Raw genomic sequence first — 17,810 nt, forward strand, 5'->3', positions numbered from 1 at the left:
TATATAATTTAATGGAAAAGGAAAAAAAAAGACAAATAGGTCCATTGGTTACGGATTTAGTGAATCATTGGCATATATGGAATGTCTCAATATTCAGGAACTTCATTACAAAATAAATGATGATTATTAGAGATGAGCGAGCATACTCGCTAAGGAGAATTACTCGATCAAGCATTGTCCTTAGCGAGTATCTCCCCGCTCGGCAGAGAAGGTTCGGGCGCCGGCGCGTGTGACAGGTGAGTTGCGGCAGTCAGCAGGGGGGAGCAGGGGGGAGCGGGGGGGAGAGAGGGAGAGAGAGATCTCCCCTTCGTTCCTCCCCCGCTGCCTGCCCGCCGCCGGCAGCCGAACCTTTTCTCTCGAGCGGGCAGGTACTCGAGATGAGCGAGTATGCTCGCTCATCACTAATTATTAAGAGACTATGAGGAATTCACTAAGAGGGGCATTTCTTACACAAGTTTTAAATCTAATTGCTTTAGAATAAAATGTATCAAAATTCATGCACACCTCTTAATAAATTTGGCGCACATTTGCCCATCCATGAGACAGAAAATCAAATCTACATATGGTATGTGCAAGTAGAGATTCGAACCATAATCTATAGCAGTTTCTGGTGGTAATTAGAGTACATATGCCATTCTTTAATAGGCTTCACTTCTTCCGCTAAAACTCACCTATTTTCAAAAATTCAAAAAGAAAAGGTAAAAGTCACAAATTTTAGATCAAATCTAGCATACACCAAAATCTGCAACTTTTATACGTCTGAAAACACTTAAGGCTGGGTTCACACAGAGCGGATGTCAAAAATCTTGTCCACACGGGACAGCCAATCTATTGCGGCAAAGCCGGCGCTGCGGATTCCCCCGGCAGTGGCATGTCTTTTTGTTACGGCCGCGCTGCTCTCTATGGCAGCGCCGGCCGCAACAGAGAAGAATGCAGCCAAGCGGCTCCAAAACCCGCGCTTTACCGGAGGAAATCTCGAGGTTTTTCGCTGCGGCAAGATTTCCGGGGGGTGAAACTGACCCGTGTGAACTGCGGGAAATAGATAAGATAGCCCCCATGTATAATGTAATGTATTCTTCAGTTTAAAGCCTTATGTTGCGCATACATAAGACCTTTCATAGAATGGTAGAGTTGGAAGGGCCCTCTCCTCGGTCCTATGATCAAACCCTCTGCTCAGAAATTTCAGACAATTGAGAAATTAACATAAATGATTATTTGCAGATGGCAGACCTCGGTCTTGGCCAAAATTAAAAGTATATGGCGTGATTGGCTGAATATTTGCCATTACATGAAAGCCTCAGGGAGTCAATACTTTAACCACTTCCTGACTAGAGGTTTTACCTCCTGTCATTGCCAGGTATGAGCCATCTGGACATTTATAGTCTTTGGGCAGCCAAGAAGTGTTAAAAACAGACTCCCCAATTTTCCATTTTGATTATTGTCAACGTTAATAGCAGGATCACGCATATAAATTATCTCACGGACACTGCAACCAATTGGGAGCTAAAAGGAGTTTTAAAATACAAATACCAACTTGGAACTTAAAGAGTGGTTTCTTCCATGACATGACTGTAGACTACAGACAGACCACTGATTTCAATAGGCATTGTGTAATGCTGCTCCTCTCCTCTGGAGGTGCTGCAGGAGAACTGAGCACTTCCTGCCAGGGTTCCAGATACAGAAGACACTGTAATCTGCTTATTATGATGAGACCTTACAACAAGTGAGCAAACCCTTTAATAAATTCCCATAGTGCAAATTTAAGAGTTTCCTGGAACTAAATATTCATGACCAATAGTCGATTGGCAAGGGTTTGAACTGACAGCGTCATTTGGGTGTGCGCCACTGCTGCTTCAGACTATACCACGGGCACAGCTCTGTACATTGTATAGTGGCTGTGCCTTGTATAGCAGTTTAATCCCATTCACTTGAATGGGAATGAGATGCTCTCAGGCCATATGAATGATGAACGTGATGTCAAAGGCCTGAAAAAGTCTACGGCACTGCGGACTCTAAATCAGTGGGAATCCCCAGCAGTGAACCCTGCAGACCAACTACTGATGACCTATCCTAAGTACAGGTGATTAATAGTTTAGTCCCGAAAAAAGCCTTTTGAGTTTTACCCAAATTTCTACCTACTGCCAGTCCTAAAAACTTCAATAAAAGTTTTTGTGCAATGCAGTAGCATGGCTAGACTATCCTCACCCAATGCAAAATCTAATGCTATGCTGCTTGTCTTATATAATCAATCAGTCTCATTACCTGTTATGACCATGAATGGGGTCATTAACAAAAACAACAAGGGTAATCTCTATGGGACCTCAATCTATTGTCTACATTTAGAAGCTGGGGGAAGTGGAGAATGTCCCAAGAGCATTTTCATTCATAAGGCATACTCTATGTAAAAACGGTCACAAACCCCAGTGTAGGTAATAATGTACGAGAGGCTCTGGTTCTACTGTCTGATCAGTAACAGCATAATAAAACCCGCACTGTAGTAACCCATAAACCTGTAGAGTGCAAGAATCCAGCCTGTGGTTAATGCCACGGTCATTAACCTGGTAAATGGCATCTGATTATTTCCTCCTCTCATCTGTACAGCCAAGCTACAGTCCATTACAGAGGGAAAGAAGTTTTCATGCAGTAAGTAGCTAGAATTTAACCTGCCGCTGGCTAAATATACTGCAGGGTACTGCAGCACCAGGAGCAGCGCATCTCAAGAATGGTCCCCTAAACAGCAGGACTGCCAGAATCTATTCATACATTACGGGTTTACAAGTTCCAGCATGCCCAGACATAATCATGGTATCTTCAAAAACACAGTAGGCCATGATACTGACCGGTATTACAAGTGGATAAAGAGACTCACTTCGAATTCATTGTGAACGATTAAAAGGGGTTGCCAAAGTTAGAAAAACTGCAGCTTTCCTCCAAAAACAGTTCCACATTTGTACATGGATTATGTTGGGTATGGCAGCTCAGTTCCATTGAAGTGGATGGAACAGAACTGCAATACCACAAACAACCTGTGGACAGGTGTGGCGCTATTTTTTTTTAGAAAAAAAAAAAAAGCAGTCCCACCTTTCTAATCCTGGACAGAACCCTTAAAAAAAAAAAAAAAAAAAAAAAGATAGTTACACCAAGGTTTATCGTGTACAGCCATTTTCAACTTTGACTAATCAGTGACAGATTGCCATGGCCCCCTTACTGATTGCTTGTTTGTATACTTTTAAACTAACCCTACCAATGTGTTATGGTCTTTCTCCATGGGCTAATAATTGGGCCATGTCAAGGGACAAATGATCAGCGAGCGAGCAAACACTTCTTTGTCTTCTGATCATCCTGTTAACAGGAGCGTAAAAATGATCAGCAATACATCGTCCCATATGAACAGTAAGATGTACAGCTGGCCCATAGGAACAAACAATTGTATCTCCCAAAGAACCAGAGAAGTTAATGGGTTTCCTGCTGACCATTGTGTCTACAGCCCATGTGGCTGATGTAAGGCATCTCTCTAAATGCTGCTAACAGCAGTTCAGGCAAAATGGTTACCCCATAGTCAGGGGTGGGATGGACCAGGGGGAAGAAGATACAAGACCCCTGGGCTGGGTCTCCAGCTTAGCTTAGGCCCACCTGCCCCCCCCCCTCCCCCACACTAAAAAAAAGTCCCACAGCTGGTAAAACTTATACTCACTTCTGTCTCCCAAAACACTTCATGACAGAATATCTGGTGCTTCTAAAAATTCTAAAAAACGGGGGGTCCTATTACAAAGTGAGCCCACAAAGGGGTATTCTATTACAAAAGGGCACAGCAGAGAGTTCCTACTACATTGTCAGACCACAATAGACATCACTTATCAGGGTCATTTTGGACACACCATTACTTAGTGGGGCCACAGTGGTGGCACCATCATCAATTGGGGCCACAGAGAGGTCTTATTACTTTAATAGAGCCACAGCAGACACACTATTACTTGGTGGGGCCACAGCAAGCACATTACTACTATGGGGGGCACTGAGCAGCTGATTAAGGGTTGCGGCAGCAGAGTGAGGAGAGTATGCAGAAGTGAGTCATGGCTCGAAGATGTTTCAGTTGACCCAGGTAGAAGAAAAACCAAATACGAACAACTCCAAACAGAGACATCATCTGTAGTTACTGGAAGTAACAGCACTGTAATCACTACCACTGTGCATTTGGGTAGATTACATGCCAACTTTATTATTTAGGGATATACTAGAGCTGAACCACAGAGTCTAAGCCTGCCAAGTTATTTTTTATATGATTTTTCTAGAATTTTTTTTTTTTGGGGTGGGAGGCAAATTCCGAGTTTTACTATGCCCTGCGAGTTCTTTGCCGCTCTTTCTACTTGCATACTTCATATATCCCCATGATGCTGTCAGCTCGGGTCAGTAGACCCATGGCCGGGCCACTCCTCTGTAAAGGGGTTGTCTGGTTACCAGACAACAACCCTTTAATAAAGCTGCCTGTAGTAAAATAATAAAAACTGTACTTGCCCCACCATTGTCACGGGCTTCTAGCACTGCAGCCAAGCAGTTATCCTGGCATTTGCTGTGACCTCTGCTTTCACCGTAAGTCAGGTGACCGCTGCAGCCAATCAGAAGCTGCAGCGTCACGTTCCCAAACTCCTGGCATCAAGGCGCTCAATATGTGAGCACCAATACCAGAAAAACAAGCAGGGAAGGTGCAGCCTCTGATTGGCTGCAGTGGTCATCTGACTTGCTGTGACAACAAGCACCAGATCCACAGCGGGGTTGTAGCGCTTGATCCCAGTGGCAGAGGAGGGGTAAGTACAGCTCAGTTTATCTTACTACAAACAGCCATATTAAAGGGTTATTTTAAGTGGGCACCAGACAACAAAATTAATTATGCTAGTCTGAAACTGGCCATATAAAGAAGAAATATAGGTCTTGGTTCTGTATTTATGTTATTAACTTGGTTTTGGTGCTATACTTACATACAAGCTTGGTTCTGGTACTGTATTTATGTTCTGATCTTAGTTCTAGTGCCGTTTTTACTTTATAAACTTGGTTCTGTTGCTAGATTTATATTTTGAACTTGGTTCTGGTGCTGTAATTATGGTAAATAGACAAACAAGAATGGAAAGAACAAGTGTGGCTGCCAAACACAGCCAGGTCACACTCACTTGCAGCAGTCAATAGCTGCATCGTTTTGCCGGTAATTGGTGTGCCCACGGATTGGCTCAGTATGGCCAGCCAGATCATGTGTTTCCACCAAATAGGGTGGGCCACGACTCATGGGCCAGTGCCATGTGCTTGCCCCCAGGCTAAAATTTGCCAGTAAAAAGGTAAAAAAAAAAAAAGTAGTTTTTTTTTCACTACATGATTTTAATTTAAATAAACACAAATACATTTTTATATATATTTTCCTTTTTTAAACTTGGCTACAGTGTGGTATGTACAAAGGATATCAGCACCCTTACCTCCCATTTCCTACTGATGACCAAGTATATCCCAAATGGTCTCCCTTCATGAAACTTATGTGTTTTCCATTTGAAAGTTCAAATATTCATGACAGCCCATTAATTCAATAGGGAGTCACAATTTCTTATCTACCCCCAAAGTGCCCCTTACAAACTGAAGTCCACTATTTTTGCACGATGAATAGCACAGTGCCAGATAGCTGCAATGTCAGCTATGAGAGGTGTGAAACGCTTGCAGCACTTCCCAAAGCCCTCACACATGCAGTCACATAGCAGAAGCTGTGAAAACCATTTGTTCCACCTCAGTTGTACCTGCAGAACAAGATCACCCCGGGAATTATGTGCCGAGACATGACACCGAGCTTGGCAGTCGCTCAGTAAGGAGAGTATGGAGCACCGGACCAGATTATGGATTACCGCTATGTAGAGCACATCTGTCAGGAAGCCCGCAGACCCGGGTTTTCTTGGTACAGGGCACGGCTCAGTTACCGAAAATGTGATCAATTCTTTACTAGCATTAAATCAAATGATAACATCTGAAGTATAGGTTTAGGATTCTTACCATAGACTGTGTCTAGCACTGCAGTATTCACGGAAATGGAGCTGCAATACCAGACAAGCCCATGGACAGGAGGGGCACTGTTTTGGGGGAAAAAAAGCCTACCCATTTTCAAACCCTGGAGCTCCCCTACAAAAAAAGACTCTCCTGCGTTAGGCCTTACTTGCATTTTGTGCGATGTGAGATGCACAAAACTCACACGAAAATAGACCCAATTGTATGCAATGGGCAATTTCTCGCTCACAATGATGGTGAGATGGAAAAATCACAGCACATTCTATTTTTGTGCAAGTCTCACATGCAAAGGAGTGCTGTTCCGCACAGAACACGGACACGGTGTTCATGGTCTGCACAATGCATGTCACGCACGAGAATCTGGAAATACGGTCTAAGGTGGCGCTCACACAACCGTATGCGGAATCTGCTTGCAGAGGTCCGCAGCAGATTCCAGCTGTGAGCCCGGCTGTAGCCCTACGTACAGCCGCATAATTTTTTGCGCATAACAGGTTACTCACGCGCAGTGCATCTTTTTTGTTTGTTTATATATTTCCCGCACCATTGCGGATATTCGCTATAAAATAGAACCTGCTGCATTCTATTTTCCACAAGTGGATTACACAATTCCGACCCACTAATGTGAGCGGAATTGTATAATCCAATGCATATGATTGATTTGCGCATTACCGCAGCTCAAAAGCTTGCGGAATCCACAATTCCTATCTGGTCGTGTGGAAGTCAATCACTTCATATGATCAATAACTAGAGCTGGGAATTCCTCTTTCTGCACTTGTCCTGTAGACCAATTATGCAGCTCCTTGGGGCTCAAACACAGACGGACGCAATTTCATTCAGTGAGAAACTGACCGATTTTACTGCGTGTTACATGCGTTTTTGTTGCATGTGCATTTTTATTTACGTCGGTATGACATCTGTGTGTCATCCGTATTTTATACTTCCATCGACTTTTGTGAATATGGACCAAAATAGGACATGCTGCCATTTTTTTTTCTTTTAAGTGCAATATTAGTCTTCATAAAAAACGCACATCTGAATACACCAATGTACTTTAATAGGTCCGTGCGCTGCCCGTAAAAAATACAAACAACACACGGACAGAAAATAGTCTATTCACAGACTGAAGGCTGCAGTAGACAGTAGTCTGTAGTTTTCTGATAGGCCTGCAGGGCAATTTCTAATTCTCAGCAATCCCGTATGTCCTCATTGGACGGCTACAGTGCTCAAGTTTCACCATAATGTTAGGGAATGGTTATACAAGCAATTTCCTGACATTTGAAAAAGGATAGTAAAAATGTATCTACTGCTACTTCTTGGTAGAACATCGATACATGTTGATTCCCTGGTACTTTAAATGATTGGGGGACCAGCTGGTCTAAGATACATCTATTTGATACATTGTCATGTACTTGTAACCCTTCAGCTTTCTACTACTACATCAGAGAAAGAGTTAAAAACCCTCCAGACGTCCTCGTCTAATCTCACCGGTAGACTTCCATGGAAATAAAATCTGGAATTAGAGCAGTAACTGATTTTCCCATTCCCTCCCTGTAACCCAAGCTGTTCCATGCAGTATTGCAGAGCACAAATCCTAATCCAGATTTCTGGCTCCGGCCGGCGGTCTGCAGCGAGCGTCCAAGTGCGGCACATCAGCAGTACAGACATCCCAAATCATTCCCATCTAATCAACTACTTCCCAAAAGACAGACAGCACACCTACCCATGTGAAGACTTTCCAGACTCCAGAAGCGTGTCATTTCCCCTCGGGCCACCATGCTTTTAGAAGAAAAGGGGAAAAAAATGCAGAAAAAAAAAAGGGGGGGGGTGCCTTTAACAGAAGCAAATACACAGCAGCTACATAAAAAAGGAGAACGATGCTGAAGCTGCTGCTAGAAGCCGGCTATGGAAAGAGCTTATTCATCGCCTCCATCCTCCACGCCTGCAGTTCAGGCCAGACACTAGGAGGGAACTGACGAATCAACTGGATGTGTTGCTGCAAATTTGGCTGCTTAAGTGACGACACCATGGGGTACCCTTAGGGAGGAGGTGAAAAACTAAAACATCAATATGAATGCAGTCTACCCGCCGCCGCTGCTGCCGCCGAGACATCCAAGCATTAATAGCCAGATAGCAACGCCTAGCAGCTTCTGCATTAAGGGATTTTTGAAGTTTGTGTTTGTTCTTTTAAAGGGGGGTGAATTATATAAAAAGGGTTTCATTATGACTTAAAGGGGTATTCTGCATTTGGCAAGTAGCATATTGGGAGAACAAGCCCAAATTGTCTGAGATGATTTAGTGAATCCTGCACTGAGCAGGGGGGTTGGACCCGATGACCCTGGAGGTCCCTTCCAACTCTACCAGTCTATGAAATAGCCCTTAAAATTTGTAAAGCAAGCAAAAATGTGGTGTCTGAGGAGCAGCACTTGCAGGGAGTTGTTTCTCAAGGTTTTCATGTCTCTACATCTGTAGTCTACTATAAATCCACATATCATTATATACACATATATATCATATGCACACACATATACACTGAAGCTGTATGCCTAGAGAGCTATACATGTAGCTAAACTTTACATCACTCTTACCATTAGGGTGAACACCCACTGGCATTTTTTTCTCCACTGCGCTGCGAGAGTAAAGGGAAAGTCTCGCAAGCCAGTGCGAGAAAAAAATACGGCATCACGCCGGGATATCGCCAGTCTTTTCAATAGGCCAGCGGCAGCAGTGCTAGCCCCATTGAAAAAAGATGGAGAATGCCGCGGACTTCTGCCACAGCTGTGACAGGAGTTTCCTTCATCCCCGCAGGGACCGCGGGGATGAAGGAAACTCCTGCCACAGCTGTGGCAGAAGTCCGCGGCATTCTATCCCATTGCTTTCAATGGGATCGGCACTGCTGCCGATCCCATTGAAAGCACTGCTTTCTGGCAAGCCCAGAAGTATGATTATCGGGGAAGGGCTTGAAATATAAGCCCTTCCCCGATAATCATCATCAATAGGGGGGAAAAAATTTACTCACCTCTCCGGCGCTCAGACGCATCCTCCAGCTGGCTCCCCTGCACTGCTGTTAAGCTCTTTCAGCAGGCCGGGATTTAAAAATCCCCGACTCCTTAAAGGGCTGTGCTGATTGGCTGAGCGCTCAGCCAATGACAGATAGCCCTTAGCTATTCATTCATGAATGAGGAAACTCCTGCCACAGCTGTCACAGCTGTGGCAGAAGTCTACGGCATTCTCCCTATGTTTCCAATGGGGCTAGCGCTGCTGCCGCTGACCCCATTGAAAGCACTAGCGATATGCCGGTTCTATTCTGGCGTCTTTCTTGCACTGCGAGGAGAGAGAGTTTTCTCGTGCTCTCACAGCGCAAGAAAGAAAATATGGCCAGTGGGTGTCCACCCTTAATCATAGATTATCTCAGACTTGTAGACATACTAACGATTTGCTTAGTCGCCAGATGTTTGAAAATGAGAACCTTAAGCCTGGCTTCACACGGGCATAAGCGCAATTGTGTGCGCCTCACTAACGTATTTACGCAGTGAACAAGGCTATTTGTGCGCATCGTCAGATTTTGCCGTACTTTTTCTGCCCACAAGGCAGGTTCATTTTTCTGCAGCAAACAAACGCACCGATTGGAATGGATAATCAGTTCCAGAGGTGTTCTTTTTCACGCATCTCCTTATGTATTGCGCGCGCATGTACCTCCCCTCCCCACCTCATTGACTTCTATGGGGACTTTTGGTGTACAAAACACACAGAAAAATAGAACATGCTCTATTTTTTTTCACAACCAAAATGCGTTTGAAAATACAGAAATGTGAACAAACCTATTGAAATCAATGGGTTCAATTGTCTGTGTATACACAAATACGCCAGTGTGAAGCCACCTAAGAGTTTAAAATATAACAAAAGGGGTTGTCCAGGATTTTGGATGTTTCACTATATCTACAGAATAGGTCATCCTTGATGATCAGCAGGGGCCTGCCTCTCAGCTGATTCTCGGTGCAACTGTCAATGTGGACAGCATTGGAAGCAGATTGTGCCGACAATATCGCAGTGGTCCAATTTGGTACTGCAGGCACAGCTCCTATTGCATTCAAGATTCTGAGCAGCAGATCATCTTATGATCTATTTTGTGGACAACCACTTCTATTTAGCAACCAAGGGTTTGTTCAGATGTAGAGGATTTTCAGCGGATCTGTGGCAAATTGCGAATGTATCGGTAAGGACGAAATCTGCTGCAAATCCATAACATACTTTAACTTTTGCAGCATACTCTAAAATCTACTTGGATTTTTTTTTGGTCACATGTGAATCCTCCACCGCCCCCAAAGCTATACTTACCTATTCCTCCTCTGTCAGCCTACTTACCGCATTTTCTTTCCACCGATCTTCTCCTGCAGTTGACCCAGGTCACCTCACCTCCAGCTGGCTGATTCCTTTGCTTCCTGTGATATTATGTACATTCACAGGCAGTCTCCGTTCTGCCAGCCAATGTACGCGACGTCACTAGTTCACAGCCTAGAAGAGAGTGCCGAGCTATTGCAGAGACTGCTCATGCCCGCTGTCTCTGCAATAGATCAGCATTCCTTCCTAAGCAGTGAATCTTACACAGGGATGTGACCTTAACTGACCTGCCAAAATAAGAATGCGAGGAATGCACGCTTCATAACAAGAGGAAGATCCAGTCGGCTGGAGGTGATGTGACCCAGGGGACTAGAGATGCTCAGCCAGGAGAAGATGCCATAAGGAGACTGCCTGTGGAGGCAGTCTATAGGAGAGTATAGATTTTTTTTTTTTAATGACAAACCCCGTTTAAATAATTACTGACAACATTAAATTAAGTTAAAGGGATTGTGTCTGGAAAGGAAGTTAATACCTATCCACAAAACAGGAGCCTGGTGTGTGCAGGAATAAACGAAGCGGTGGTCGAACATGAACATTGCTGCTCCATTCATGTAACTGCAAGAGATGGAGGAAAGTGACGGCGTTTTAAATGCTAGTAAAAAGTTTTCCGGAGTCAAGGGCTACAAATCTATTAAAGGGCCCAATTTTTTTTTCTTTTTTTAAAGCAACGGGATCATAGTAAAAAAAATAATGTAAAAAATGCAAATATTTGTACAATATAGCCGTGCAACTTTTTAATGCAAAAAAAATCTGCTGGGAAAAAAAACAAATGTTAAATTCCCTCTAAGTGAATTTAATGGATTCAGTCACTAGTCTTCAAAATAATACAAAACGTGAAGTCAAAATCTATCAAGTAACCATTATCTTCTAAATCACTCTACACTGCAATACAACCGTAGTAGCAATATTAAGGCATATGGACGCCATAGAGGGGTTCTCTGTGCTCAGGATCCCCCTCTATGAACCACACAGGAGAGTCATCCACAAAGAGCAGCTCTTCCTCCCGCAGACTCAGCACTACAATGTATTACATGGCTGACATAGAATATTACGTTTACCCCCTGCAGCGGCCACTACACAGGAAGTGAATGGCTGGCCACAGCTTCCCATGGTCATAGGAGCAGCTTGCTGGGGGTTCCTGCATTCAACAAGGGGTTGTGAGGTCCTTGAACGTACAAATTAAATAGGCTCGAAAGTGAAAGATAGTCTGACAACGACATGTTTAACCACAAAGCAAATGTAGAAGAAAAGGACAAATTAGTCAGCGTCATTATAGACCAGGAAGCGGTCACATTCAATAACCAAGCTGTAAACATCTGTGGGTCTACAGTGGGCTCAGTTTGTACCTGGGACATACCATGAACAGATATACAGTATTACATAAGAGCTTGCAATCTACTAGTTCAGTAAAAATAAAAAAAATAAAAAAAAAAAATCACAAAAATAAAATTATTTAATTTCACCTTTTTCTTAAAGGGGCACTCCGAGGATTTTTTTTTCACTGTTGCCCTTGGTTTTAATTAACAAGGCAGTTAACGGGATTGTCCAGGGAGGCCAAATACTTATAAGGACCTGTGATTACAGAAACTCCATTCTGGCTTGGTACCAACACCAGGTCATGTGGCATGGCCCCTCTCGATGTGCCAGTCACATCACTAACGGAGCAGTTTTGATCAACTTCATAACTAGGCCAGCCCACTTCTCTGTTACGGCTAATGCAAAGACAGAGAAGGGTGCTGGCTTAGTTATTTAAATGAGACAAACGGTCAGCCCCCTTGATGATGTGACGGCACAAAGAGGGGGGCCATACCATGGAAACATAGAAGACTGATGGCACAAAAAGATCACATGGTTCATCTGGTCTGCCCTTATATCTCCTTTTTAGTTTTCTCTTCGGTTAGATCTACGGTTGTCCCAGGCATGCTTGAATTAATTTATTATCACGTGACTCTCTGTTGGAACCAGGCTGGAAGTAGAGGTTCTCACTATTTGTTACTCCTAGGAGACTCACATTGCAGCTCTCATAGGAATACTTTTGGTCCACATAGCTGTTGCTGTAGGATTCGACTAGTCACTACAAAGGTCGTGTGGAACCCAAATGGAGCGAATATCTCCTCAATATAACAATCAGTAACTATATTCACTGCCCTAGAGGACATCTTGTATCAACTGCACTCTGGAGGAAACCACAAAACACATAAAACATGTCCCGTAAATGGCTTTGTAAAGAGGTAGGCATTTATCGCCTATCCACGGTTTCCGTCTATACCATATACTTTGAATGGAACAGCAGTCAAGAATATGCTTCACTGCTCCATTCAAACTCCTCCTAGACAATGATTTTGCAGCTAGGGAGGATCAGGGTTCCCCACTCGGATGATCAGTGAGGGAGAATCAGGGTTGCCCACTTCGATGATCGGTGAAGGTTCCAGCAGTCAGATCCCTGCCAATCTAACATTTATCACCTATTCAGTGGATAGCTGCCTGCCTAGATGTTCCATCCCACGGACTTGTTCTGACCGACGTCATTTCCTAAATGGCTACAGCCAACTCTTTTTTGGGTTCCCACTTTTAGTAGCGGCCAATCATGTTTGAAAAAAAGTCGACATTTATATACAGACCAAAAAAAAAAACAAAAAAACTTTACTATTCTGGATTGCCAGTTCAATAAAACAGAAATGATCTGAATTGCATATTAGAGTGCAAAGTTTTTCGTTTTATGGATTTTTTTGGAATAGAACTCTAGCACCCACCCTGTATAAACTAGGACAGTCAATTATGTCACTACTGCGCTTTATTAAGGGTGGAGAAGCAGCATTAATGCCATTTCTGTATATGGAGATAAGACCTTCTCTTAGAAGTTGACAGTCTAGTAGTTGTTGGCACTTCCTGAGAAATCGGCACACCGTAAATAAAACTCCGGTGCTATAGAACTTCAGTCTTTTTGCAATCGAGTCAAACTGGAATTATGTATATAAAAGCACCTAAATTGGGAAGTAGCAGAAGACAACTCACTGTTAGAAATCCGTATAGTCCGCTTGCGTCCAACTCTGTCAAGGCCGATTGGTGTGCTTTGTGAGAAGGCAAAGGGTCGTAAGCGAGCTGAGACAGCTTTGTATGGAGGCACTTTATGTGATGGAACAGGAGGACGAGGGATTGGCTGGAAATAAATGGAACAAAGAATAAAATACATTAACTTAGTCGAAACCTTAAACATCCACAAACCATCATCAGGGTCTCCACCAAACTCTACATGATCCATGCAATAGGACTTTTTTGCAGTCCCAACACATGATTACAGTAGCAAATCACAAGCTTCAGCCATGTTAGCAAAGTTGACGCGTCACAGCTGTTCCAGTGACTGGCTGCCATGGTCACGTTTGGGGCAGTCCTTTAACAGATTAACAGTGGACTAGGAAACCATCAGTAGAGGAATAGTGGGGATTGGAAAGGGAAGTACATTCCTTTGTTATTTTAACCATACTAAAAAGTTTTTTAAACCTTTTAATTGGCCTTGAAAACTTCTATAGTTCTATAAGTAATCACAACAGCAACAAAGGAGTAAACTGATCTTGTGGGAGAAAGTGACCACTGCTGTCATGTTATGTTACCAGGACCGCACGTGACATAGTTGAGGGACATGTGAGAAGTGAAAGTAGAACTGCAGTGCACTTAAATTGTGGAAATAGAAGGCTCCCCCAACAGCACAGTTCAAGGACCCAAAGATCCCGGCAGATCAAACTTAAGGGGTATCCCCAGGAATGACTTTTATCGGCTTTAAATTATAGTGAACAGTGGGGAGTCTCACCCAAGACCTACACCAACCCCAAGAACAAGGTCCCGTGTCCCTGTCTCTTCCTCACTGTTGGCTCATTTGCATTCCTTCCTCCAGTGACATGAAGGTTAAATGGAGTGGCGGCCATGAAGTAAAAAAAAAAATGGCAGTTGCTTCTGGCTAGCCCATTGAAGACAAGTGAAGCGACACAGCAGATTCTCAACCACTACTCTATTCAATCTCCTACGCACTGTGGGGGTGCAGAAAGAAGTAGGGGTGGACATAGGACCTCCTTTCTCAGGACCGGTGGGGATATCAGCTGTGAGACTCCCCCCCCCCCCAATCAGATTTTTATCATCTATCCTGTGGATAGGTAATTAGTCAGTCTTGAGATAACGCCTTTAAAGTGTTGTTCCACTTCCAAGATTGATGATCTATCTTCAGGATAGGTCACCAATGGCTAATCACCGGGCCTGGTGTTCTGTACAAAAGCTGCTTGGTTGCCAGAAGCAGACAGCTCAATACATTGCCCAGTGGCCCAGCGTGGTACTGCAGTACTAAAAGGCAGAGCCCTGCCGATGGTAATCAATCTTAGAAATGGAACAACCCCTTTAACATAATTCATAAAGAGTTAAAAAAAAAAATAAAAAAAAAATTTATATACACAAATACCATACTTTTAGAAAAACAACAAAACACTCCATCTAAAAATTATTAGAAGAATCAATGCTCAGATCGCATGCAGTTATAAGAAAGTTTGAGTTAAAAAAAAAAAAAAAAAAAAAAAGAATTCTGGTCTATGTAAAGTTGCATATTCAGTAGAGATGAGCGAGCGTATTCGGAAAAGCACTACTTGCTCGAGTAATTTACTTTATCCGAGTATCGCTGTGCTCGTCCCTGAAGATTCGGGTGCCGGCACGGAGCGGGGAGCTGCAGGGGAGAGCGGGGAGGAACGGAGGGGAGATCTTTCTCTCCCTCTCTCCCGCCCGCTCTCCCCTGCTCCCCGCTGCGACTCACCTGTCAGCCGCAGCGGCACCCGAATCTTCAGGGACGAGCACAGCGATACTCGGATAAAGCAAATTACTCGAGCGAGTAGTGCTTATCCGAGTACGCTCGCTCATCTCTAATATTCAGCAATCAAACTATAGATTCACCATCCATAGGCAAAAACGTTTTCCCGTATTAGGGAACTACATTTACAGCACTTCTTTATTATACTTATATGACAGGACTGCTTCCTGTTAATGTGGGAGTCATGGGTGTACATAATACAGAACCAAGCCAATGCAGCCATTATGGGGCTCCAGGTCAGCTCCATCCCCCTACTATAATGGGTGGGGAAAACCTGTTTAGGGATCCCCATTCCATAGGCCCTAAAAATTTAGCCAATAAGGTGAGGGCAAGTACCCCAAGTGTAAGGGAATGGGAAAAGGGCATATGGGCAAGAGTATCACTATAATCAGTGTAGAATATGTGGTCCCAACAAGACCATGGAGCCTTAGAGGGCCCAAAAATGTTTTTCCTTCTCCATATAAGGAGACCATGACTATGAATGAAGCCTATAGTTGGGGGCTCAGTTATAGATTTTGCATCAAACACTCAATACAAGGCCAGGAGGGGCTGAGTTTTTAATTTCATGTTATTATAACTTTTTTCTCATGCTACTGTATAGAAACATTCAATCAATTTGAACTGAAAAGATGGCAAGTAATGTTTCCAAAGCAAAAAACTAAAAGGAGACAGCCTTCTCTTTAGGTATAATCATTCACAGATCGCTGTCAATCACTGATAGCTCCGCCCACTGGACTGTTCCGCTAAGAATGAGCAGAGGTATAAATGAATAAAATACAAGTTCTACTGAAATCTTTCCCCATAAAACTATATATCAATCTGCTCAGCTCATCTGACTCTATAAGATGATGTCTGCAGTTTGGGCAGTATGTTCAAGCTGACAGATTCCCTCTAAGGACAGTAAGAAGAAACGTTACAGTAGGAGTTTAGGGATTGAATAGTTGTAGGGGTTTCCTAAGAGGATTGAGGGAAATGAAGCTTTACTCCCATTATCCAATATTCAAAATGCCAATATGTAGGTAGGATATTTCTTCTTAGAACACTAGCTATATAAGCAGTCTACAGGTCACATGAGGCCACAGCAGCTCAATATTATTAAATGATTAGTACATAGATCTTATAATGAATGATTAATGTTCTATTGCATGCAGATTCTTAGTAGCCCCGAATCAACACACCATACTGCATATTTTATTGTAGAAAGTGAATACAATTAGTGAGAAAGAAAAAAAAAAAGAAGTCAAGAAACTGGAGTTAGTCCAAAGGCATGCATGTTTTATTGTAAAGGAAAGAAGATGAAGGTTAGGACACCATTCAAGAGAATATTCGGAAAGTCTTTCATTCTGCAGAGAAGTCACGTCCCAAGGCTTACTTTTTGAAGCATATCACCGTTCTCTTCATCCTCGCTTGTCCCATAAAGGTTAACACCACCTATTACAGAAACTGGTCTTCTTTTATAGTTTCCTTGGAACTCCATGCTAGATTTACGAGCTCTTGTTTCTCCACTAATAGATGATGGAAATGTAGGGTTTCCACCATCAGCATTTTGGCAATCCATCGGTACAGAGTCTTCTGGGATGGAGAAACTGCGAATGGCCATCTGACCATAGTCCGACAGGGGTCTTGGCCTACAACGGTTTTTTCCAGTGACCCATTTCTGAGATGACACTTTTTGAGATTCCGCCTTTTCCTCGTCTGGAGATGGAGATTTAGTCCAGGGATCTTCAGTTGTAACCTTTTTTAAAATGTGAACAATGCAAGTGAGGTAACCTGGTGAATGTTAGTCCCATTAAGAAACGTTACAAAAAATGTAAAATGGCAATGACAAAAACGGATGTTTGAATACATAAGGATTAATATCCACACTGTGGCTTTTATATCACATATGACTGTAGTAATTGGACTTCTCCAAAATAAAAACCACTAATCAGCAAGTATTACTATAAAGTATGAACCTCAGACCAACAGACCAGATTCTGACCAGCAGAACAGATTCACAACAGTCAGAATGGACAAAAACATCTAAAAAGGTACCAAAAATTATGTTAAAAGTCATACAATTTCCAAAAACAATATTTAAAAAATATATACTACGAAGTATAAAATACTTTTTTTGGGAAAAATGGTACTATGTATTGGATTCTTATAGCAATTATAGTTTATGAGATTAGATTTCGTTGCCTCATTTGATTGGTAGTGTTTGACAATCAGACGCAACAATGTACACAGAATAGGGGGACACCATAGCAGAGTTCAAACTACTACTTTCGAGACCCCAAACATCCATTGAGGCATTTAAATGCTACTCGTAAGAATTCACAGTGGCATTTAAAGGGCTAACAGCTGCGACCAGTGGTGTTGCTGATTGGAGCTATTGCGGGCGGGTGTTGGCACCTGCATTGTCTGGAGCGGCACCGACCCCAAATCCTCCTCCAAACAAACCTCGAACCTCCATGATGTAAATGTAAGTCCTGGAGTGTTAAAGGTGTTAAAGGGCTTTCTGTCCAAACCTGGACAGAAAACTGAAGGA

General features: G+C 43.0%; 1 protein-coding gene across 5 annotated transcripts in view; it reads right to left on the reverse strand.

The window, feature by feature from the left end:
• SPATA13 (spermatogenesis associated 13) overlaps positions 1–17,810 on the reverse strand; it is a 58,767-nt gene that overhangs the window by 21,564 nt on the left and 19,393 nt on the right. For 3 of the 5 annotated variants that reach the window (XM_066583504.1, XM_066583496.1, XM_066583487.1), the window contains exons 3-4: positions 16,653–17,015; positions 13,450–13,594 (exon numbers count right to left, since the gene is read on the reverse strand). In XM_066583504.1, coding sequence (XP_066439601.1) covers positions 13,450–13,594; positions 16,653–17,015 — 508 coding nt within the window. Of the gene's footprint in view, positions 1–7,756; positions 7,796–13,449; positions 13,595–16,652; positions 17,016–17,810 lie in introns of those variants that run through there. The other 2 variants (XM_066583512.1, XM_066583520.1) reach the window with 2 other exon arrangements.

Source organism: Eleutherodactylus coqui, chromosome 1 (genome assembly GCF_035609145.1).
Source record: "Eleutherodactylus coqui strain aEleCoq1 chromosome 1, aEleCoq1.hap1, whole genome shotgun sequence".
Lineage (NCBI taxonomy): Eukaryota > Metazoa > Chordata > Amphibia > Anura > Eleutherodactylidae > Eleutherodactylus > Eleutherodactylus coqui.